This window comes from Malaclemys terrapin, chromosome 6 (assembly GCF_027887155.1).
Source record: "Malaclemys terrapin pileata isolate rMalTer1 chromosome 6, rMalTer1.hap1, whole genome shotgun sequence".
Taxonomy (NCBI): Eukaryota; Metazoa; Chordata; order Testudines; family Emydidae; genus Malaclemys; species Malaclemys terrapin.
The window spans coordinates 73484540-73510827 of NC_071510.1; the positions used below are offsets into that span (position 1 = coordinate 73484540).

The 26288-nt window shown below is 40.7% G+C and overlaps 2 protein-coding genes across 6 annotated transcripts in view; both read right to left on the bottom strand.

Moving 5' to 3' along the window:
• The window catches only part of CAST (calpastatin), a 94942-nt gene that overhangs the window by 60016 nt on the left and 8638 nt on the right, over positions 1-26288 (bottom strand). For 3 of the 5 annotated variants that reach the window (XM_054031917.1, XM_054031915.1, XM_054031916.1), the window contains exon 3: positions 19981-20052. In XM_054031917.1, coding sequence (XP_053887892.1) covers positions 19981-20052 — 72 coding nt within the window. Of the gene's footprint in view, positions 1-8464; positions 8534-19980; positions 20053-26288 lie in introns of those variants that run through there. The other 2 variants (XM_054031918.1, XM_054031920.1) reach the window with 2 other exon arrangements.
• LOC128839174 (HIG1 domain family member 2A-like) lies at positions 6276-6788 on the bottom strand. Its single transcript, XM_054031921.1, has one exon. It carries the CDS (start codon positions 6767-6769, stop codon positions 6464-6466), a length of 306 nt encoding a protein of 101 aa, XP_053887896.1. The 5' UTR covers positions 6770-6788; the 3' UTR covers positions 6276-6463.

A 26288-nucleotide genomic window follows, 5' to 3' on the forward strand; every position in this document is an offset into this window, starting at 1 on the left:
GGAAGTAAACAAGGCAAGTAAACAGTTCTACACGAATAAGAGATTGATACAGATATTTAAGGGTGTAAAATAGATATGTCGTTATCTGTTGATAGAGTGTATTAGGAATCTGTTGAATAACTTGAGTACCTTACTTCGCATTATTTGATTTGAAATGATTTAACTATGTTAAGGCTGCTTTATTTGAATTTATTGCACTTAAATGACTTTCTAATCTTTTTGCTAAACAATCACAGGAGAGGTACAAGGTACATAAATATGAAGAGCCTTACTGATCTCTATTAGTGTGATCTTCCTTAGAGCAACCACATTTCCACAGTTAGGGTTGCCAGGCGTCCAGTTTTTGACTGGAATGCCCAGTCGAAGAGGGACGCTGGAGGCTCTGGTCAGCACCACTGACCAGGCCGTTAAAAGTCCAGTCGGCGGTGCAGCAGGGCTAAGGCAGGCTCCCTGCCTGCCCTGGCTCTGAGCAGCTCCCAGAAACGGCCGGCATGTCCTGCGGCCCCTAGGTGCAGGGGCGTTCAGGGAAGCTCTGTGTGGTGCTCCCACCCCAAGCGCCGGCTCTGCAGCTCCCGTTGGCTGGAAACCGTGGCCAATGAGAGCTGCAGGGGTGGCGCATGTGGGTGCGGGCAACGAGCACCACACAGAGCCACCTGGCCACCCCTGCGTCTAGGAGCCGGACATGCCGGTTGCTTCCGGGAGCTGCACGGAGCTAGGACAGGCAGGGAATCTTGCTTAGCCCCGCTGCACTGCCAACCGGGAGCCACCTGAGGAAAGCACCTCTCGGCTGGAGCCCGCACCCCCTTCCGCACCCTAACTCCCTGCCCCAGGTCAGAACCCTCTCCCGCACCCTAACTCCCTCCCTGAGCCCACACCCCAACCCCCTGCCTCAGTCCTGAGGCCCCTCCCACACCACAAACCCCTCATCCCCGGCCCTACCGCAGAGTCCACACCCCCAGCCTGAGCCTGCACCCAACCCCTCCACCCACACTCTGAACCCCTCATTTCTGGCCTCACCCTGGAGCCCACACCCCCAGCCAGAGCCCTCACCCCCTCCCACAGCCTAACCCCCTGCCCCAGCCCAGTGAAGGTGAGTGAGGGTGGGAGAGAGTGAGCGACAGAGGGAGTGGGGATGGAATGAGTGGGGGGGCAGGGCGGGATCTCAGGGAAGGAGGGGACAAGGGTGTTCAGTTTTGTGCAATTAGAAAGTTGGCACCCTATCCACAGTCCTGGTTTAAATTAAAAACAAATGAAAGGGTTTTTTGTTTGTTTGTTTCTTTGAAGTGTTGTTCAACTCAGACCTAAACCAAAAGGTCAGTTGTATATAAAGATTTAGTACTGCTCAGCCCTACACCTCTTCTGTATGAGGACCGCACCTGCTTAAAACTGCATTGTGATTACTGATAGTACTCTGGAAGTGGTCTGGAAAGCAAGCCAGCATGTGTCTGATGTGAACTTCATTCTCTACTCTCAGTTTATGAATACATGACTATAAACCACTTCATTTCCACTAAGTGCTTGGAGTAGAGCTAAAAATAAAATTGCATCACAGATCCAATTCTCCAAGAGACAGTTTTTCAGTATCAAATTCCGTTTGCGTTGTTTAATTGCAAAAGGTTTCTTTTGTCCTGTTGAAAGTTTACAACGTATTTCATTTTCAAATTTAATTCTTTGTGCATTTCACTCAAATTATTACTTAGATTTCCTTTTTTCTTGTCATTTTCATGAACAGTGATGTAAAAAAAAGTCTTGAAAAATTGTGTGTGGCCACAAAGCATGCTGATCAATGTGTTATTTCTTAGGCTCAATCCACAGGAAGTATTCAGAGTCAAACCACATTTTAAAAGTGTTGAATCAAACTCTCTCTATAACTCCATTGAAATCAAGGGAATTATCACATAGATCATTTCTTTTTATGCTCTCCCCTAAGAGCCTGAGTCTGAACATCTTCAGGATACAATGCAAGACATTTGTTTTGCCAAGCTACTGGGTAACAGTTCTGTTGTGTCTTGCTTTGTGTTTTATTCTTTGTAATAAATGTAATAGCTACTCTAGCTGCCACAGCAAACACAGCTGTAGAAATCTGTAACAATAGTAGTTACAGAATATTTGCAAATAATCCTCAATATCAAAGCAACTCTAAACAGACACAGTACTATTTTCCATTTTTTTCAACTGAATCCAGCTTCAATTAACACCTTATACCTCCAAGTATTGGAAATACCTGGTTTATCTACAGTAAAGTGATTCCAATTCATGCAAAGGCAAAAAAGTCAGAGATTACTCTGGAACGTCACTGTATAAAAGCAGGGTGGATAAAAAAAATTATTTTTTTATATTTAAATTGGATTTTTGAGGGAAAAAACCCTATCTAAAGATACTTTTAATTAAGATACATTATAGCTCAAAGATATCTTATCGTGGAAGAGGGATTATAAATTCTAATTCTATAGTATGAGACAATATATTCATGTAACATTTAAGAAAAATTTTGTAAATGAGTTCCAATAGTTCATGGATTAGGGACCCAATTTTATGGGGTTCCACAAGGCTTCTGTATAGCTTATTTAGGTTAATCTTTCTATCTACCCAATGGGACTCAATATCTTCTAGACTGAGCACTATCAGAGATGCTTAGTTCTCAAACTGTAGATTTGTGTCTCCAGAGGTAACATGCTTGTTAACGGCAAAAATGTTTTTAAATAAATAATATATATAGGTGAGAAATACCAGACCTCAACTCTATTGTCCTTCTGCAAATCTGTATACACAGAGTCAATCCTTTACCTCTCTCTAAAAGTGCAAAGTTTCAAAAAGTTCAATGAATAGAAGATTGTTGGGGGCAGACTAGATCTGGACAAGGAGAAGTCTGGAGATAAATGTGAGAAGCAAGGGACATATGCTTGTTTTATTAAAATATTATATGTTTCCTGTTGAAGAAAAAAAATCTAGAATACTTAACGTTGTTGTTTTAGTTAAATAAAACAATTTAAAATGTCTGTCTAGTGATGTTCTCCTAATATAGCATGGCAAGAAAATCCTCCAAATATTAATGATTAACCTGTTGAATTGGAGATAGTTCACCTCCCAATGACTTCATAAATATCTGCTTCAATTATCTTTGGTAAATGAAATAACCAAACATTCATTTTCTGATATAGCTGTAAAACTAATCTGAAAAGTTTTCAAAATAAATTAATGTTTAAAAATATATAGTGTGCACCTTCTAAAAATGAAACCTACATCTATCTGAGTTGTGAAGAATATGTATTAAGGTTATAACAAGAATGCACTTTTATGTCGAAAACCATGATTAAACCATGATTAAATCGAGTCTTCCTGACTAGTGATTTAAATCAAATCCACCCTGATAAGAAGTAGCTAAATACTTACTTTATTTACAAAAAATATTACAGAAATGATCGTTAACAACATCAAATATTTCAAAGTGCTTTCTGAATCAATGAATTGCAAACGGGAAAAATAATTTACTTTCAGGAAATAAGTGTGGGTGGCCATCATGCATCAGTTTAAGTGCCACATTCAGTTGGGTTTGTGTCACTTAATCTGGAACACTGCTACGGATCAGTACAAGAAGCCTGTAACATTTCTCAAGGAGAAATTAAACAAATATACTGTATTACAGAAAGATTTGGGTAGTCTGTAGAAGCCACAGGAAAGCCCAACAGAATAAAACTGCACACATAACTAGACACGTTAAGATATAGGTTCTAAGAGAAGTAATTTCCAACATAAACCTAGCAAATTTGGCAAAATTCAGAACTGTCAGTTGGTGTTCACAAGAATCAGCAGAGATATTTTGACTCAAAGACTGGATTTTTTGTAGAGTGGGGCAGGAGGATGTTACCACTGAGGTAACAGGAACTGCACATGTGCTAGGTGACAAAGACATCTGTTACCAAAGATGAAAAATCAACAAGGCTTCAGAAGCCATGGTTATCTGCACAGAACTTAGAGAAAAATAGCCAATAAAATAAAGTGAGAAAAGGAAGCTACTTTTGCCACTTCTACAGTAACTGTATTAGCAATAACTGTGATTAGACATGGGATCATTAGCACAGTCCAAATATCATTCATTATTAGAAGTGCTTCTTTGGAGTCATGCTTTAAAGCCTTACAAATGATGTCCTGGAACAGAGGAATTGCCATACCTGATCAGACCAACTGTTTATCTAATTCAGCAACTTGTCTCAGCAGTGGCCAGCACTAGAAGCTTCTGAGGAATGGGTACAAAACCCAGCAGTAGACAAGAGTTCTGGTTTTTGTTCTTTAAAAAAGACCCTTAACATTATTTCAAAATTAAGTCTTACATTTAATGTTTTACTTAAATTATGCTATAAAGTATTTAACATGTACACTAACACTGTACATATGTACACAAGTACATTATTTGTCTACTGTAAACACAGAAGTCAAATGTGATCACTACTACTGACCGACTAAGAATTATGCACGTTATATTGTTATCCTGTTTGCCTCAACCCATCCCAGCCTGCTTGTTTCTCTCATCCATCTATTTCATCTTGTGTTGTAGACTGTAAAATCTTTGGGGCAGAGAAACTGTATTTTTTTATGCTTGTACATCACCTAACACAATGGGATCGAACCTGGTTGTGGACTTTAATATTTATATTGTAAAATTACCTAAAGAAGAAGAAGAAGAAATAATGACTAGCACTTCCAAAAAACTGACTAGGAATTACTCTTAGCAAGAGACATTTTAAAAATCACATAATAGCTCATATGTTTGTATGTATGTTTTTATAAGATGATGGGGTCGAGACTATCAGTTCAAAGCACTTCCAACAGAAAATAATTTTAAAATAATCACCTTAGTTCTAATGATACACAGCCAGTTTATATAGTGCTCCACATGCTCAACACACTTTATAAACATTCATTACATAAATCCTCACAACATTCTGCGAAGTCTGTTATTATCCCCAAATAAAGTCACACAGCAAGTCAGTAGCAGAGCTCAGAATCTCCTGACTGCCAAACCCATGTTCATTCCTCCAGATCACACTATCTACCAGTCTACAACACCTTTGGAATTCAATACAACACTGACATTTAAGATCTGTATATCATGCCCGATACAGCCTTCTTCCTATCAGGGATTTGAAATTGCAGGGTTTCCACTAGCTGAATTTTTAAGGCATTCATCCACCAGGAGAGGGAGGGAGAGAGAGAGAAACATGCAGTATCCCCTAAAGAAGAAGCAGGGAGTTGCCTCAAACTCAGATCTTCAGGGACTTGCAGAGGCACATAATTATCTGTACATTTACATTACATCTTTGCTCCTCCTAGCAATACATGTCCTGCAAAAACACTGCTGTCAGGGACCCCCTTGCAGCCACTTTCCTCCAGCTCAGGAATAGTTTCTGAACACAGATAGGGTACCATGGACAGGGTCAGATTCAACACTAATTTACCTAAAAAAAGCCCATGTTTTTTGAGAAAGGTGAAGTAAGGACACTGTGGATAATTTATTCCCCCAAACTCCATTCCTTTTTCTATCTTCCCAGAAACAAAGCCCACCTGGAAGAGGTGGTATACATTAAGATGATGCCATGGAATTAGCACTCTTGCTTTCTGTGTCCCTCTCCCCACTCTGGACCTTGTCCCCGATATCACTTTTTCAAAAAAAGCGAATTTGTTTATGAAGAGAAATTTTCAAAGTAAAATTGGTCAAATACTTGGAGTTCATTTAATCTGACCTTTAGAGTTCTGCAGTGGCTTCTCCACAATGTATATCTAGCTATGGAGAGATCTCATGGCAAGGTGGTTCATCCTTAAGGCTGCGCTGGGGCTAGAGATAAAGGATTTAACCCCACGTCACATCTAACATGGAGAATGATTCTTCTTCACAGCTAAATGTTTGTGACTAAATGGTGATGTTTTGTATCAACTGGCTACAGGACAACTGATACCACCTTAGATACACCCCAGTTTGCATATTACTGAAGAGAAGAGAAACCATCTACTTTAGGAATAAAGAAAACACCCTTCTGCCTGAAAAAGTTTTAGCTAAGATATTTATGAGTAACACCTAATACTGCTAGAGAAAAATATTTCTCTATATTTTTCAATTTTTTTGTGCATTAGACAGCACCTTTGTGTAAAGTCATTTCACTATTCCCCACATAGTCAGTTAAGCCCCAGTCCTACAATTAACTTTGTGTGGGTGGACCGGTGAGCCCATGCAGAGCCCCAAAGGATGGTTTTTTTTTTTTTTTTTTTTTTTTTTTAGGTTGAATCACTCAGGTGTATTCGCTGCATTTCCAAAACTCTAGAACCCAGTAGGATCTTTAATAATTGCTCCACCACCATTGAGCTGGTCCCCCAGCAAGATGAGAGCAGCCAAAGGGCCCATTTCTGCGACATGAAGCACAGGTTGTCTGTCCATTCCTGGAGACTGCGGCTCATGGCCAGCCTGACCTCACTTCTGAGCTTTCATTGCTGTGGCCACTACCCCCACCATGAGGGCAGCAATGGTGAAGCCCTGAGCCAGGACACGGGCCCGCATCATCACCTGGGACTGGTGGGTATTGCCCTTCTGGAAGCAAATGAGTCCATAGATCAGAGCCCCTGCAGTGGAAAGGCAGCCGATGGGCACCAGCGGGTTCTCGCGGCTCTTGCGCAGGAACTTGTCCCGGAACCCCTCCCGGAGCACGGGGGTGGGGATGAAGCCCTCGATAAGGGGGGGGCTGCTGGGGTCAAAGGGCGGTGGGGAGCTCTGAGCCATGGTCACCACTCCCGCGAGCAGCACAAAGGATGGGGTTGGTGGGCAGGCAGGAGTGGGGCATGTTACCCAGCTTCCTGTGTTATTTGTGTAGATCTTTAACACAGCAAGAGGAAAGAGAAAACCCATTTACACAAAGAGGAAAACGTGTTCGCAAGACCATAAAAATTGGCATGGGGAGGAAGGGGCAGATGTGGTACCTGAAACTATTCTTACAACTTTTTGCAACTTTGGCTAGATTTCAAGTTGACAGTATCCTTTCACATGCAGAGCTACAGCACAAGCCAAAATATGACCTAATGGGGAAATTCAACCTGATACAGATGGCCAGCTCATGCACTTAAATCGCAGAGCAGTGCAATAGGCCTTCAGCTGGTCCTCTGGATAGAGATTAACTTCACCTTGAATGCACATTCAGTTATTTCTTCAAAATATAAAATATCTATGTTATGGATAGATGGCATGAAATACTTCAGTTTAGAAAGCAAATCCTCCTTTTATCTAGAAGAAAGGCTGAGAAGCCAGTAATTTTTATAACAAAGAAGTTTCCTCCCCTACGCACAAAATGTGATGAAAAAGTAGAGTTTTTAAGCAATAACACCATAGAACAAAGTTGATTAAATTCACCCTCAAGCACCTCTTTGCTAGGTAAACTTGTTTTCACTCTTTCAAAGTAGATAAAGGAGAAGTGGGCATAACACAGCAACTGAAAAACCTCACACCGGGCAGGAGCCTGTTTTCCCAACTAATCCTTTTTATTTTGAGTTTTAAACCAAGCAAAGGAATTTATGGTAATGAATCAATGGTTTTATTTACAATGAATATAATGAAAAATTCCTAAGAAATATTAGGTATAACCTATACTAAGTCTACACAATAAATCTCATCTGTATTACTATGGAAACAAAAATAAACAATTTAATGACTGTGCTTCTGTTTCTTCTGCATGAACTTATTCTGAACACTTGTGTGTTGTTATGGATATCAATACCTAAACATCCTTCAAAAAAAACCACATTCTTTTGTACAGATGACCATGCCCTGACTATGCAATATTTGGTACATTTAACAACTACGTTAAACTTTGCATTCATGCGTCAAAAAAATATGGGCTTCTGACGCAAAGGCACTTTAAGTTACTAGCATGGGCGTAGTTTGGAGAGGGTAGGGAGGTGCGGCTCCCCAACTGAAAGCCTCAGGCAGGCACAGAATTTGCCCCCTCCCCCACATGGCCCATTGGCCTGATTGAAGTTGCCTCCCCCAAATAAAGAAGTCAAACTATGTCTACGGTTACTAGGAACATAGAAGCTGAACCTAAAGAAACTAGGTTGATTAAATCCCCTGCCCTTCTCTGCCTCCTTTAGAATTTAGCATATGTCTCATAAACTGTATATTTTGCAACTCTGTCCCCAAAACAAATATTCAGAAACACACAGAGAGTACAAACAGCCTTTCTATCCAGAAAGGCTGTCCCCCTGTTAGCTGTGAGCACTGTGGACACAGTAGACAGTTTTAGAACTGAGTCACTGTACACTCAGCCTGTTTGGGAATGCTCCAGCCCAGATAAAAGAAACATCTCATAAGGTCAGCAGCTCGTTCAGAGCACTGCTAGAAGAGAAGAAAGAAGAAACTATATCATGTAATTAGCCTGAAGCAGAGATAAGAAGATAGAAAAGCAAGTCAGAAAACAGTACTCACTTTGTACAGTTGCTTTATATTCTAACTTCTAGTTAATTGTAGCACAAGATCCTTATGACAGAATTGTTTTTGTTTCAGCATACGGTCCTGTCCTTGGTTTCAGTTGTAATGAAATCCTGGCCAACCCCCTTTTCACTTGAGGATGACACAGCCAGTTCCAACACCACATAGGAGGATCCTCCACCCAGCAGACTCAGTTGCTCCACCTCTCTATTAGTTTGTTGTTGGGTGTGGGTTTTTTTAGTGTGTAAACAGGCAGCTCTCTCTGTAAAGATTTCCCACAGCTACAATAACTAATCCAAAGTGAAAAAAGAAAATACTGCCTGTGGAAATACGAATGTTTGTGTACCACTGGTTTATCATAAACAATGACAGTATGTACAATGTGGGGAAAGGACAGCTCAGTGGTTTGAGCATTGGCCTACTAAACCCAGAGTTGTGAGTTCAATCCTTGAGGGGGCCACTTAAGGATCTAGGGCAAAATCAGTACTTGGCCCTGCTAGTGAAGACAGGGGGCTGGTCTCAATGACCTTTTGAGGTCCCTTCCAGAACTAGGAAATTAGGAGGAGGGGGGAGAGGGAGGGTTAAAACTCAGCCCTGATTTCTGTGTAACTCTATTGAAGTCAGTCAAATTGCATCAGGAATGATTTGAACCCATTGTATTTTATACCAATACTAAATACTCCTTTTTCCTTCTTAAATCAATGTCTGCATTTCTGCACAGCTCCTAGTCCCATCTACTACTATGGTTTCTACAGGAACAGTGCTGACTGGAGGAATCCAATGCAGTCCAATTCACCTTAATTAATAAATAGCAACTACTATTATTGTGGACTGCTGAGGTGAGAAGGGAGGGACTCAGGAGGCAAGACTTAAATAATTCCAATTGAGAGATAGGAGATGGTTAAATCAGAGGGAGGGGAGGACAGGACTGGACTGAGTTGTCTAAATCAGGTAGAAAGTGGGAAAAAGAGAGAAAACTGGGGGCAGTAAGGGAGAGGAAAGAGTGAGAAGATGATGGGACCATGTGTATTTTGGGCATATGGACTAGCAGTCAGCAGCAAATCAGAGACATAATGACTGTACAATAATTCTGAAACAAGCCATGTATCAGTTATGCAAAATTCCAAATCTGACTGACTACTCCTGTTCCTCAGCCACACAGCAGTTATCTGAATACTATTTGATTAATAACCACACATTGTCACTGTATAATATCCCTGTGCTCTGATTGGTTGTGACCATAAATGTAAGTATAATAAATCCATCTGCTGTACACCAATTTGGTAGTTTTAAAAGGTATTATCACAGAAAGACATCAGGATACAAGGATAACAGCAGCAACTTACTTTTTAATTTCATATCTGCTTATAAAATCAAATTCTTGAAAGTTGTGTTTTTTGTTTATTATTTATTTATTTGAAAGTAAAGAGCTTCAATGCTCCTTTCATATCAGCTTCTGGCTCATCACATGTCTGATAAATATGGAAACCTCACATCCCCAAGGTGGAGATCAACCAGAGAGGGGGAGCAAGGGGGTGGTAACCGGATGGCCTTCCCCTTTAGGTATGTCTAAACTGCAATTAGAAACTCACAGCTGGCCCAGGCCAGCTGACTTGGGCTCATGGGGCTCAAGCTAGTGAAGATGTTCTGGATCCAGCTGAAGCCCACCCTCTGGGACCCTCCCACTTCACAGGGTCCTAGAGCAGAGGTGGGCAAAGTTTTTGGGCTGAGGACCACATCTGGGTGGGGAAATTGTATGCAGGCTCCCTGCATGCCCGCCCTGTCCCTGGCCCCGCACTGCTCCAGGAAGCACTGCGGCCCCTGGGGAAGGAGGGGCAGAGGGCTCAGTGTGCGCTGCCCTTGCTGCGCCTCCACGTACCTCCCCCAAAGCTCCCATTGGCCATGGTTCCCCATTCCCAGCCAATGGGAGCTGCGGGGGGCGGTGCCTGGAGGCAAGGGCCTGGGGGTCTCAGGGATGTTGGACTGGCTGCCGCTGAGAGTGGTGTGGGGCCCGCAGCGTCATGGGGAGCAATCCCATGGGCCGGATCCAAAGCCCTGAGGGGCCGGATTCGGCCCGCAGGCTGTAGTTTGCCCACCCCTGTCCTAGAGCCTGGGTTCCAGCTGGAGACCGGACATCTACAAACGCAGTTAAACAGACCCTTAGCCTGAGCTCCACAAGCCCAAACTGACTGGCATGGGCCAGCTGTGATTTTTTATTTGCAGTGTAGACATACCCTCAAAGGCCAGAGGCCTGGAGCTGGCCAGTCCCATACAATTAGGAATACATGGCACACATGAGATGTGGGATGGGGTTTAATTAGTTGAACCAGCTTGGCACATAGGAATTCATTCCCCTATAAGGAGCAACAGGAACCTAGAGAGAGTCAACCCACAGAGACTGCTAGGAGTGAGGAAGCTCCAGCAGGAAACCTTGAGTTGTCAGGAAAAAGGCTCCAGATAGGGAAGGCCTGGAAGCATTGACTTGATGGGGATTTAAGTACTTTCATTTTGATAAATGTTAATAAATCCAGCTCCAGGGAAAAGAATTGCTGAATTAGAAAAGTTTATTTTGGTAATTTAATTGAGAGAGCCCTGAAAAGTGGAGACGCTGAGGCAGTGTGCTTTTGGACATAAGGGGGTGCTGGAAAATGTCCAGCCCATTCACATGGGCAAAACTTCCAAAGATAAGCCAAAGACAGTGTTGTTCTTTGCAGTAAGGTACAGAGTTCATGTGTTAAACAATTATATTATTTCTATTTAAACACTGCATAAAAATGCAGTGAGAACCTATTGTTTTGCTCCCTGCAGTCCATAGCCCCTTCTTCCACAATGGAAGATGACGATCTCTGGTATTTGCAGCCACAACTTATGTTTTTATGCAACAGGAACAGATGCTCCAAGCAGGAAGGAGGCTTCCACTACTCTATTATTCCCACAGCTTTGATATGTTAGTGTTGTGCCCCCTGAACAGCTCTACTCTGCTGCTGGAAAGCGGTGTCCAGAGTTCAACAAGGGACATTGGTACATTGGAGAAGATTCAAAGAAGAGCCACAAGAATGAGTAAAGGACTGGAAAACATGCCTTACCGTGATACACTGAGGACACACAATCTATTTAGATTACCAAAGAGAAGGTAAAGGGGTTACTTGATCGAAGTATCTACCTGGGGAACTAACATTTGATAATGGGCTGTTCTATCTAGCAGAAAAAAGTATATCAAGATCCAGTGGTTGAAACTAGACAAATTCAGAATGGAAATAAGGTGTAAATTTTTAACTGAGGGTCATTAACTACTGGAACAATTTACCAAGGATCATGGTGGGTTCTCCATCACTGGCAATCTTTAAATCAAGGTTGAATAATTTTTTTTTCTTTAAAAAGATATGGTCTAATTCAAACGGAATTATTTTGGAGAAGTTCTGTGCCCTGAGTTATACAGGAGGTAAAACTAGATGATCATAGTGGTCCCTTTTGGCTTTGGAATCTAGGAAACAATGCTCCAGGAGGCAGCATGACATTGACAGGTCTCTATATGCCACAGCCCCACTATTTGCTAAAGAATTTATCCCTTGCTACAGAACAGTGCCCCACAATACAAGCACTCTTTATTTGTATTTATTTTAAATGTTTATAGCCCTTATGGTTGCAAAGAGAGCCTTCAAAATGAGAACTGAGGCAGTGATATTCTCTTCAGTCTACAGACAGCTTGAATCAACAGTTCTAAGTTCTAATTAACAGTGCTAATTGCCCCCATTCACATCATTTGGTGCATTAAGTCGGACATATAGAGATAATATCTGATGAAATAGGTTTTAGCCCACGAAAGCTTATGCTCAAATAAATTTGTTAGTCTCTAAGATGCCACAAGTACTGTTCGTTCTTTTTGCTGATACAGACTAACCCGGCTACCACTATGAAATTTAAACATTAGCATTGCTAACTATTTTATTGTTGATAAATTAGCAGTAACAGCTAAGTAATGTATTTACAGGGCAATTCCAAATCCACTTCACACAATTATTCAGAGGCCAAAAGCCCAAGTTATTTTCTACCCAGTTATTTCTTCCCTCCTAACAGCTTTTGCCTGTACAAAAATGTATTGAAAATTATAACCTCAAAATGTAATAGCCAAGTGAAATAGTGAATTTAATATTAAAAACAAAACAAAAACAAAAACAAGGGACACTATGCTGATTGTATTAATTATTTTCAGGAAACCCTCCCTTTTTTAAAAAAAATTTTTGAACCTGGCACATAATTTCCGGAATGCTACACAAAAACTAAGGAGCCTGCCAAATTATTTTAGTTCAGCTGACCACAGCAACTGCTAACAAAATTCTAAACACCACCATCCAGAATCTTCTCCATTTCATGGGCAGATGCTCAGAAAATTAGCAGCAGCAGCATCAAAGCTTGCATTTGGACTCAAGAAAACAGTATTCCATTGGGCTTACTCATTAGGAAGGTTACAGTACTGCCAATCCTAACTGTTCAAAAATCATGAGTCAGGCCCCCATGATATATTTTTTTTTAAACAAACTAATAATGGGGGAGGAGGGGAAGGAAGGGTTATTTGCCTTCTGTTTTTTTTAAGTGTTTGGCAAACACTTTGATTGTATTTTCAGCCTTTTCTCCTCAACCATGAGGGGTAGAAGATTCTCATCTATTCACATGAATTCAGGAGCTGGGGCTTTAGGAAAAAAATTATGCTAACAATAATAAACAATATTATGCTAATAATAATTGCAGAAGTTCATAGACTATCAGGGTTGGAAGGGACCTCAGGAGGTCATCTAGTCCAACCCCCTGCTCAAAGCAGGACCAATCCCCAATAAATCATCCCAGCCAGGGCTTTGTCAACCTTAAAAACCACTAAGGAAGGAGATTCCACAACCTCCCTAGGTAACCCATTCCAGTGCTTCACCACCTCTTAGTGAAAAAGTTTTTCCTAATATCCAACCTAAATCTCCCCCACTGCAACTTGAGACCATTACTCCTTGTTCTGTCATCTGCTACCACTGAGAACAGTCTAGATTCATCCTCTTTGGAACCCCCTTTCAGGTAGTTGAAAGCAGCTATCAAATCCCCCCTCATTCTTCTCTTCTGCAGACTAAACAATCCCAGTTCCCTCAGCCTCTCCTCATAAGCCATAAAAAGAACAGGAGTACTTGTGGCACTTTAGAGACTAACAAATTTATTAGAGCATAAGCTTTCGTGGGCTACTGCCCACTTCTTCTTAGGCTAGGTCTACACTACCCGCCTGAATCGGAGGGTAGAAATCGACCTCTCGGGGATCGATTTATCGCGTCCCGTTGGGACGCGACAATCGATCCCCTAATCGGCACTCTTACTCCACCAGCGGAGGTGAGAGTAAGCGCCGCCAACAGAAAGCCGCAGAAGTCGATTTTGCTGCCGTCCTCACAGCGGGGTAAGTCGGCTGCGATACGTCGAATTCAGCTACGCTATTCACGTAGCTGAATTTGCGTATCTTAAATCGACTCCCCCCTGTAGTGTAGATGTACCCTTAGGTTTCTCATTTTACTACTGGAAGCAGCTTTTAAGAACCAGGCATAAATTTGGGTTCAAATTTTAATAATTTGGGTTCAAAAGCAGGAGCCTAAAGTTAGATCTTAAAACATATATTTAAGCAGCTGCTTGATTTTTTTTTTTCCCAAAAGTCCCAAGTACCCCATAGTTCCAACTGACCTCAAAGGGAGCAAATGAGTACTCAGCACTTCTGGGTATCTGCCTGACTTTAAAAAAAATCCTAATTTGCAATCTGTTTTGAAGCTCCTCTGTTTGAATAGCTTAGCCCTAATCAATCATTTTACTTTCCTACATCATCACTTTTACTTTGGGGGACTCACTAAGCGCATCATCCTTCTCCCATCCCCTACGTATCAAAAATGTCATGACTGCTGGGAGGTGGGGAGTGGAGGCAGTAACCTGAAAAAAAAAAAAAAAAAAAAAAAATCTTGAGTATTCCTCAGACCATAAGTGGCTCTTTTGGGGCAAAAGTGCCATTCAAGACATCAGTCCAAAAAGCAACAAAAGGCGCTAAGATTAACTGTTCCATACATAAAATGACAAGGGGGGGTGGGGGGGGGAGGGCTCAAAGGAGAGAGACAGAGAGACACACAGATCTCCAATAGTGTCAGGGAAGTCCCTCCTTGGTGAATAGAATAGGTGTAAAAGGATCCCTCTGATGTATTTTCTTTTAATCCAGGCTAGAAGTCTTCCATTGTCCCTGATGTAGCTACTCCAATACCTACTCAAAGGGCTGGAGTGACTTCCACAGACTGCTTGAAGTGAGATAGAGAAAATGGTCTTAAGAACGTGAAGTAGTGAAGCATAGCTAGAGAAAGTTAGTTAATTTGCATGGGTTCTCCTGAGTTCTTCCTCCACTTGCTGTTACACAGCTTTTATGAGGTAACTAGGGCCCTACCAAATTCACAGCCGTGAAAAACATTTGCTATCCCAATAAGCTACAATATGGCAATGAAGAATATAGTGATGAATTGCTGTGAGTTAGAATACAAAGGACAAAAAACAAAAAAAGGGAGCAAGAACATTTACTAGCTGCAGACTAATAAGACAGGAGAACAAAACATTCTTGAACCAACGATTGGGATATTCTACGTCATAGGATACATAATCTTTGGGGATTTTTAACTACCCAGATATCAGTTGGACATTAAGCATAGGCAAACAGACATCCCAACCAGAAGAAAAGACATCTGAATCTACTGTTTATCAATAAGGCTACGATTATGTCATTGAAGTCATGGAATCCGTGACTTTCATTGACCTCTGTGACATTTTCTGCCTCGGCTGGGCAGCTGCAGGGAGTCCCCACTGGCTGGACAGGTGCAAGGGGTCACCCCACCGCCCGCCATGGCTAAACACCTGCAGGGAGTCTGGCGGACCCGGCAGCTGCCTAGTCACCATGGGGGGCAAGGGACTCCCCACAGCTGCCCAGCTGTCCTGGGACGAGGGGACCCCGCAGCAGCCAAGTCCCTTGGGCAGGGGGACCCCAGAACTCCCATGCACTGCAGCAGTGTGGGACCCCGGAGCCCCAGCAGCAGGGTGCAGAACCCACCTACCTCTTTTGTCAGGGATATTTTTAGTGAAAGTCAGGGACAGGTCAGGGGCTGCTGTGAATTTTTGTTTATTGCCTGTGACCTGTCTGTGACTTTTACTAAAAATATCTGTGACAAAAACTTAGCCTTATTTATTAACAAACGTGAATTGACTGAACACTGGAATAAAAGTATTACATTACTTTATTTCACTCTGCTAAGGAGTGAGTTCACAAATGTAGCAAAACTAGGGCAGAAATTTTTAGAAAAAACACATTGGGGGGGTATTCAGAAATCTATTGGGTAGGTGCATTGAAAGGAATTATTAACATTTACCATTGTAAAGTAAGCCCAGGGAATCCAAAGAGATTCCATAACTAAGGCACAACACAATACAATTCCTCTGAATGGAAGGAACAGAGACGTGTCCTGGTTGAATTAAAAATAACTGGTAGAAGATTTTTTAGATTAAGTTAATAAAACCTACATTGTAAATGGAAAAGATGAAAAGACACCAAACAAAAGACAAAGTTATTTACAGACTCCAGGGAGAGGAAAAGGCAAGAAAATAGAATGAGTTATTGTTAGCCAAAGGAGTCAAAAAGGGGACAGGGGGGAGGGGGGAAAAGAGAGAGAAGGGTACAATATATGAGAGAGAGAGAGAGAGAGAGAGAGAGAGAGAGAGAGCGCGCTCATTAATAATGTCCAAGTAATCTAGCTTTAACAGAGGAAGGCACTGAACTTACTGGCTCAAAGTTTGCTGACTTAATGAACTGGAACAATAAATACAGAGGGAAATATGATCTATTAGGAAGTAATGAAAGTTATTTTTTAAAATAGTTATTGAGGAAAAGCAGGTAAGAGACTATTGGCAAATGTGAATATATACAATTCAGTCAGGTTAAGTTTCATGGAAACACAATCAGGCTAGCAATCAGATGCAAGCGGTAAGAAAAGTTACCCGTGAACACACAACAAATGCCGAAGACGTGCTGGGAGTATGGAAGAAGCATTTTGACAAAGTGCTGAACCCTGTAGTTCATCCAGATGCAAGCATTTTAGACGTGCTAGATAAACAGGGAAGCTTGCAAGGCAGATTGGATATCAGCACTGAGCTTCCAGCAGAGGAAACAGAAAAAGCAGTGAAGTTGTTAAAAAATGGGACAGCTGCAGGATCAGAATAATTATAGAGGTATAAGCTTATTATCAGGGAAAAATCATTATAAAAATAATTGTAACACGATTAAGGCCAACTCTAGAGGAAGCAGGAGGCAACGAACAGTGACACCTCTGACTAGGCCAAAGTTGCATTCACATGGCAATCATCATCCTGTACACTTGATTTCTATCCTTAGTAAAAGAACTGAAATACACTGTAACCCCTCTTCCCCCCCCCCCACCAAAAATCACTAACCATTAAGAGTTTAAGAGAAACAAAAAGTAATAAGCAACAAGGATTTATAAAGACCAAAGGCTGGCTTTATGGATTAAAAATACAAAATTAGAGAAAGTACCAAAAGTGGTAGGTACATTTGGATATCAGTAAAGCACGTGATATGAAATTCTACTATAAAATTAGTTTCTCTCCAAGCAATTTGAGCACTATCCTAGGAATTGAACATTGTTTATCAGCCAAAGTTCATAGGGCTAGTCTACACTAGAAGCACTACATCAATGCAGCTGCACCACGTAATGTGTCTGGAGAAGATGCTCTATGCGGACAGGAGAGAGCTCTCCCATCGGCACAACATATCCACCTCTGCGAGATGCAGTAGATACGCAGGGAGACAATCTCTCCTGCCGACATAGCGATGGTGCTTAGGTCGGTGTAACTTATGTCACTCAGGTGGGTGGCCTATTCATACCCCTGAGTGACGGAAGTTATACCGAAGTAAGGGGTAGTGTATACCTGGCCATAGATAAGCAATATGGTCAGTTTGTGAGGAGGGGGAGAAATGTCTTGTCTGGTACCACAGGTATCATGTTAGATTCACATTATATGCTGTTTAAAGAATAAATTAATGTGAACAAGGGACCTTTCAGCTCATGCCCACAGCATCCACATGGGGGAGTTACAGCACAGCACTTTGGTGCTCACTGACATTCGCACCCCATCCAAACTGCAGAGCAGTATCAACACGCACTTAGAAATGAGTCTGCAATAAGATACACAGCATGAGATCAATGCAATCTGAGGATCCATATGCAGAAGCATTATATAATATGTGTAACCACACATGGAATACTGCATTCAGTTTTAGCCCACATCAGAAAGATGTAGAAAAGCTGGAAGGAAGTTAGAGGAAGAACAAAAAAAAATGATTAGGGATTCATGAGGGAATACACTGATGAGAAAAACGGAAGGAGTTAAATATGTATATTCTAAGTTTGCCACAGTTAGGAGGGAGACAAGGCAAGACTTTACAAATACTGAATGGATGTAAAACACCCGGGAAGAAAAATAATTTAGGATAATACAAGAATATAGCTAGGAATCTTAATTATTATTATTTTGCAGTGGAATGAAGTTAAGAATGTGAAAATGTAATCTGATAGCAGAAACACTTCTTGTCAATCAGGCACAGAAATCCCTCTGGGAAAGTGGGGTAGAAGCCCAGCATTTGAGACAGTTGAAACTAAACTAAACAAAGAACTAGTACATGTACAACAGGAAATAACGCTTCCTGAGGAGGGAGACCAATGACCTAACAGAAGACAGAAGTGAAAAGATCTCAGATTCTATAAAACTAGTGATCCATAAAAATAAAAAATGCACACCCCATATGTTTTAGTTTTCAATTCAAAACACAAATAATGAACTCAATGCAGGGAATTCTTGGGAATTAATGGCTTTCAGTTGTATGTTGGGGTGCAGACTCTTCCCAGCCAATTATTAGGCCACAGAAAGTATCCTGGACCTGCCAAGCTTCCTGAAATCAGTAGTCCCTAATTCAGTTTATGAAAGTGCCATGAACAGAAATGAAAGGGGAGTTTAAAGGCGATTTTCTATGTATTGCTTTACTTTTATCACTATTGCTTTTCTTAGTACTACACATCTTTATAGTCTACACTCCATTTGTTAGCATCGGCCTCTATTTTGGCACTTAGCGATCAGATCATTACAATTATCGGTACTACGATCTTGTCAGATCCCACAGGATCAGACCCATACTTGGTGTGCAATCCTGGGCCCCACTGAAGTCAATGTAAGAGTTGCCATTGACTTCAGTAGGGCCAGGATTTAATCCATAGATGGGAGACCTCCAAGGAACACAGGTCCTGCACAAAATGGTATTGGTGGCATTTCTCGACTCAATACTGGACTAAAGTCCTGGCATACTATTAGTAGGCACTGGCACTCTGCCTCAATGCGCCTGCAATTCCAGCTCAATAAGAGTATTCTTCACTTCTTGTCCTAACTAAAATGTTATTGAGTGCTGTTTAACAGCAGTTGCTTTCCACCCCAGACACCCTCTGTCTACCTAACAGTGGTGCAGTGAGCTCTAATTCAGTGCTTGCACAATGCTATGAGGTCCTCAGAAACAAAAATACTGAAGTGTTGTTGTAGCAAAATAACAAGTATAACGAAAGCTTATGCTCCAATACATCTGTTAGTCTATAAAGGTGCCACAGGACTTTGTCGCACAGATCCAGACTAACACGGCTACCCCCTGATACTTGAAGTATAAGTCAGCTACCACATCCACTTGCTCTGGAAGTTGAACTTTTATTTCACTTAATACAAAGTATAATTAACTCATATGTTTTTTTCTGAGATTCTTCAACATTTATCACTTCATAGCTTTACGAGATTTTTACTTATCTTCGTCTTTATTTATTTATTTATTTAATAGATCACTCAGTTCACTTAGGGACTCCCTTTGACATCAATGGGCTTTGGATCAAAGACTTCAATGTTTGAGGGCTTTTTGTTAATGAAGTTAAGAAAACTGTACCTGAATATAATTTCCAAAGTAGATTTATCTATTCAAGAAAATCGTTATATTTCAGTCGACAAAACAAACAGATCAGTTATGTCAGAATTTGTTTCTGAAAATATGACTATTCTTCTTTGGATAACATATTATATCTGCATTATGCTAAGATCCAGATTCTCAAAACGTCAAAAAGGTATTTAGGCACCTATTTCACACTGAAATCATTGGGAGTTAGATACCTAAATGCCCTTGAGGATTTGGGCCTAATCCACAAAGAATACATTTTTTAAAAACCCAGAAAACATTAGGATAAACAGATTAATTCTACAGATTCCAAAATTTAGAATAACTATTTTTAAAACTAAACCAAAAATGTATTTTTAGAGAAGCATATAGTTAAATCTCCAGTCTACACTGAGGTTTATTATAACTCTCATTGATGCAATTATTGTTAATCCCTATAGCAAGTTTATCATCTCTGAAAAATGCACGTTACCTTACTGGCGGAAGCAGCTCCACTTGTATGTGTTTTGGGAGGCTGACTGGCACTAGCGCTGGCAGGTTTCTTCTGTGAAATAAAAGCAAAAATACAAAAGAAAGGAAAAAAATAACTGTCAGAAATAAATAATTGGTAAAGAGGAGCAAAATACTGCATTAAAAAAAGATTCTCTGAGGGTTCTGTTTCTTTACAAGTCATCTGAAGCAGTCTTCAGAGTTATAATTCAGGAATTTAGATCACCAGAGATCATTTGAGATGGTTTTCTTGTGAGCAGAGCAGTTATTGCAGACTGAATTATTTCACATACTTCCATACATCATATATTAATCTATGGTATTTCCAAAAACTGAGGTGCTCATTTTGGTTAACAGTGAAGCCAAATGTAATTATCTGTATTTCATGATACTTCAAGAAAAGTAACCGCTGTAAACTGAAGTCAGATAGCTTGATTTTTTAAATTAAAAACAAAACACATACAGTGCAAGCTTGGAAAAAAAATATTTAAACCTGCATCAGCAACATGCCCTCGTTCCTTCACATCACATTACTGCACAGAAATTATACGGAGGAAATTGTCTTCAAAACAGAAAAGCTTACAAAAGCATCTGTGGCAAAGTAGTGTGGATGCAGCAATAGTTTCCCTTCTTGATGGCATGTGAACAAAGTGGTGCAACATGCGGAGAGGGAGAAATGAGGCAAAGAGGTGCACACACATGCAAATACTGGCACACAGAATTGAGGGCAGATGGGACAAAAAAACCCACAGCAAGTAATTAATTTCTGCATGACTCCAGTTTCATGTTAGTGTAACTCCAATGATACCAGTGGAGTTATATTGGTATACAACTGGAATGAAATTGTGATAAAATCAGAAGTGGCTAGAAAAATCAACCTTGAGCAATGAATGCAAAGAAATGATGGCTTTTCAGAAGGGGCAGATAGAGAAAACCTACTTAGAGACAGAAGACCTCTCTCAGGTAAGTGGACTCATGAGATTTTACAGCAGAGTATTTTGAATGATCCCCTAAACGTAGAGAAGCCTGCAGGCTGCTCGTTCAGAGGCCTGGTAAGGAAATTACTATACAAAATGAAGAAACACCAAAATTCAGACCATCAGACATAAGGGAACGTGACAGATTAGTAGCCTCAAACAGGAACAAAAGATCTCATTCATAAAGATAAAAGCCACATCATGTTCTTTCCCTCTGACTTTAGCACCAAAACACAATATAAACAGAGAGAATTTCTCCCATACAAACAAAATTTGAAATTACGAAGACTAAAGCGGCCCTTCTGCAGCTGAAGTCGTTAGTGAACCAGTGCAAAGGGCCATATTCTGTTCACAGATACATACATAATACACCACTGAAGTGTGGCCCCAGCAGTACATTTTCCGAAATGTGTGTACAGGAGGAAAATCAATGGTATTTTCTTCAAATATTTCAGGCTTGGATTTAGCATAATGAAAAAAAATGAAAACCAAATGAAGCACAGTATCATGTGACAAAACCAATAATACTGTTAGTGTGATGATGCTTGTACATTTGGGACAACTCCCATTCATTCATAAAGCTATCAGCTTAAGTGTTTAGAGGATCAGTGCCTTGCTGGACACCTAAAAAAATTGCATCCAGTCACAGTATGGCTGCACAAATTTGTTTGCTAGGACACAGTACATTTGATGTTCATTTTGGAAAAGAAATGTAGTGCTGTATCACCGTTAAATACCACCAAGGAAATCCTGAAATTTAGATTTTCAACAAAGCAACTTTAAAAAGAAATGACTTTTTAATCCCAATTAACCTTAGCGTCCTTTCAAAACAAAGTCAGTTTCCCAACTGTTCTTGCTTTAAACTGAATTGTGGCATTAATTAGCTAATTAGAATTAGCAGCAGCTCTTCTTTTTCCTTTATGCCACTTTTCCTGGTGAGGGTTAAGGCAGCAGCATGGACAGTAGAGAGGATCAGGCCTCCTTTTCCTCCACAACAGGCAAGCTGGGAGATTTAATCCCTCCAGTGTATCTTGGGTCAGCCTCGGGGCCTCCACCCAGTGGGACATGCAGAGCTCCAACAGAAGCCTCCCAGGAAGCATCCTTATCAGGTGCCTGAACCACCTCAACTGGCTTTGTCTGATCCAGAGGATTAGTGGCACAGCAAAGGCCCTCTTGAATAGCTGACCTCCTCCTTAGCAGCTCCTTATTAGCAGCAGGTATTTCGTTTAAACTTCTTGAAAACCTAGCACTAGACCAGGGGTCGGCAACCTTTCAGAAGTGGTGTGCCGAGCCTTCATTTATTCACTCTGATTTAAGGTTTCGCGTGCCAGTAATACATTTTAACGTTTTTAGAAGGTCTCTATCTACAATATATAACTAAGCTACTGTTGTATGTAAAGTAAATAAGGTTTTTAAAATGTTTAAGAAGCTTCATTTAAAATTAAATTAAAATGCAGAGCCCCCTGGACCGGTGGCCAGGACCCAGGCAGTGTGAGTGCCACTGAAAATCAGCTCGCATGCCGCCTTCAGCATGCGTGCCATAGGTTGCCTACCCCTGCACTAGACTGTAGACTTTGCAGGGCAGGAACTACCTCTTGCTATATGTAGCGTATAGCACAACAGGACTGCCATATCTGTTGGGGCCTCTGTTTGCTGCTGTAATAGAATTGTACTCACTTTAATACATTTGTTAGATGCTCAGATACCATGGTGATGGTCAGATTAGATCTTTGGATTACGGCAGAAGTTTTTGTGATATTTTACTCTGTATAATAAAATGGATTAGTCTTTCCCAAAAAAATATGTAGTTAATTATACAAAGCAAGGTAAATCAAACCATGTGAATCAATTCCATACACAGCCGGAGCACCTGAAAAAAAATCATTATCCAGATGTTAATCATGCAATAATACAGGAGATATGATCTGTTTGCATCAACATAATGAATTACACAATGTGATTATGTACTAAAATGTATGTTAGTGCAGTGTCAGATTTACATTTTTTTTTTTTTTTTTTTTAAAAACAGACACACACATCCAGACACCAATTTTCCTATTACCATCCTAGGATAAGAAATGTTGCTGAATGCCCCCAACATCCATGGTCTTCAGTAGGTACTGAGCACTTCTACAGCATCAGGGACATTTTAAAGGGACACTATCAGTTTCAATTTCTTAAAATTCACTATACAGTCAATCAGTTTAACTAGCTTAAAAATCATTAATCTTTTAATTCTTTTTTAAAAATGCCTAAGGGATTTTCAATGGAGTTACTAGCAGTCGGCAACTGGGTACTCAAGATCAGAATCAGCATTCTGATGATTGTTATCAGAGGCTGGAAAACCAAAAACAGACACATCAGACATATCACCTCTATTCTTGAGTTCCTACCACAATAAAAAGCCACTAACTTCCTTCCCCAGGTGCAACTTTCAAAGTATACTTCTAATCATGACAGATTTTTTTTTTTTTTTTTTTTAAGGGAATTCCCTGATGAATTCAGTTGGAGGATCTCAAAAGACTTGCATGATATGATGCTCAATTACTGTATATTTGGAACTTACTTCTTCTGAAATATTAGACTAAATGCATTTTATCCTAAATTTGAGGTCAAGCATCCAATGTATTGATTTAAAAACATTTTTTAAAACAAAAACATAACCTTTCAAAAACATCAACAGGGTAACCCATTTTGACAAAATGTACAATATTCTTGGGAATGCTTTAGTATTTTGAGTGACTGCACAAGTTCACCTATCATGGGGGATCCAGAAGTAGAAGGTATTTGTAATTTGCATATTCAGCCAAACGGCATCACTATATTTCTTGCACACAACTGTACATGAGCAGCTCTAATATGACCCTAAGGACTTGTTTGTATAAGGTGATGAATGCCCACCTCCACTGTAAGTCAACAGGAGTTCACTTTACTTATCACTAGAGTTGGTCCAAGTTTTTTCAATTTTCAGTGAAAAATTGTTAATTTTTTGTGTGACTTTTTTTTCTATTTTTTCCACCATCTGACTCTACTCAGCACCTTGCTGGATTACAATCTAAAATTAATGGAGAACAATCTAAACCCTTTAAAAGTCTAACATACAGCTAGACTAACCAGTAAAGTGCATGCACCTGACTTGCATATTCACCTTTTGATGTACTCCATTTAGCACTAACAGAAGTTACACATGCTGGCCAGCCATCTAAGGGCGCATATACAAAAAGGAATAGAGTGGGCACACTCCCTCTGTGCCCCATAGTGTTCTGGGAGGCCCACTGGTTGCAGCAGGAACCAAGCAAAAGTTGCAGGCACTGCAGGTTCCCAAATCCCCTCCCCTTAAGGAAGAGCTGCAGGAGAGAGGACACTGCACTGAGTGCAGGTTCTGCCTGGAGGGAAGGAAGTAGAGGAGCAAGATAGGCAGAAAGAGTGTAGGTGCTGATGGGGAAGGGATTGGTGAGACAGACACACACACAGAGAGTAGGTATGGGCTCGTGGGGAGGCGAGAAAGAAGGCTGCTCTGCACCATTTTCTTCAATGACAAGAAAACACCACAGCAGAATGGATATCCCTGGATCCTGATACTAGCCTCATCTGCTTGTTGTTCCTGCTTCAGTTAGCTTCTTAGCTGCCTGTGGTACTATACCTAGCTCAGTCATCTCAACCTGGTAAGATACATTGGAAGAAAAATGTTTGTAAATGAAGAAGAGTCACACACTTGAGCTGCTGGCTAAACTACAGGCATAGCACAGCACAGGAAAGAGTTCAAGGGTGAAATCCTGGCGTCACTGAAGTCAATGTCAAAACTCCAATTGACTTCAATGGAGTCAGAATTTCACCCTTGAATTTTTAAGCTCCAAAGACACCTGATTCTTCCACTTAAAGAACTGTTTGGACTTTTAAGTTATTCAGTGTGGTCTAAAACATTTATGATGCAATCATACAGATACATCCTACTGATTTAAAACAACTTGTAAAATCTGGGACCCAAACAAACTCTGGTAGAGACCTGATAAAATTAGCAGCAGAGACCTACGCTCTCTTCCTCATGCTATAGGCGTATATTTTAGCTGGTGTCTATTATATATATATATGAAGTCATGGACTAATTACATAAGCAGTCTACTATGATTATCAGAAATATCATTAAAAGAATTATCCTCACACTGCAGGCTCTTAACACCCACCATTAGCACCAAAAGATCATGGAATAAAATTCTAGAAATGGAAAAGTCTTACAGAGTCATCTAGTGTACCTCCTCACCTACATGAGACTATGCCTTACCAATTGCTCTCTACAGTACAATTGCTATGTTTTTTCTAGTCTAGTTGTCAGTGTCCCAAAAGAAAGGACTTCCACTCATTTCCTTGGGAGATTATTTATACCTTAATAGAGTTCATAGGCTAAACTGTCCCTTTCTTAATTTTATCTCAATTACTAGAAAACCCTCTACTACTCTAAATAATTCTTCTCTCTCTCTTTGGCATTCCCAGAAATTTCCAAGCAGAATCACATCCCCTTACAGCTACTGCTTAGCTAAATTACACATATGTGATTTTTTAAATTCTTCTTTCAACATAAACCAATTCCTCAGGACTCCCAATCATTTTTGTTGTGCCTCTCTTTATTCTGCCAGTATCTTTCTGATAACGAGGTAGCCAGAACCAAACAAAATAGTCTACGTGTATTTAACTAACATTCTGCTGCATGATATGAAACCTCTGCATGTGCAACTCACAAACTGCGCTGACCTTTTTTATTGAAATATAGCATTTCAAGCTAGTTTTCAGTCTATAATTGCCCACAAGAAACCTGAAAAGTAGGTCATATATTTTGGATTATTACTTAGTTCCACTTTTATTTTTTTATTTGCAGAATTCCAGAGGTACTAGTTATTGCTACTAGAACTAAAGTTGTTTATCAGGTTAAGTAAAATAGTATTCAGTCCTTGACATTTTAGGTATTTATCCACAGTGGAACGGTCATTGGTGAGAGAGAGAGAGAGAGAGAGAGAGATAATATGAATGATTCTGTACTCCAATGGTAAGGGCACCAACCTGGGAGAAGGGAGATCCAGGGTCCTGTCCCCCTGCTCCAATCGTTCTTTCATTATTTATCCAGAGTGCAATCGCTTCAATTGGAGAGACTGAGGGAGTCCCACACCACAATATCCCATAGTTCAGTGGTTAGAGCACTCTCCTGAGAGATGGAAGACTCTTGTTCAAATCCTTTCCTCCCCCTCAGGCAGAAAACGGGGGGGGGGGGGAGTTGAGCCTGGGTCTCCCACATCTCAGGTAAATGCTCTAACCATTGGGC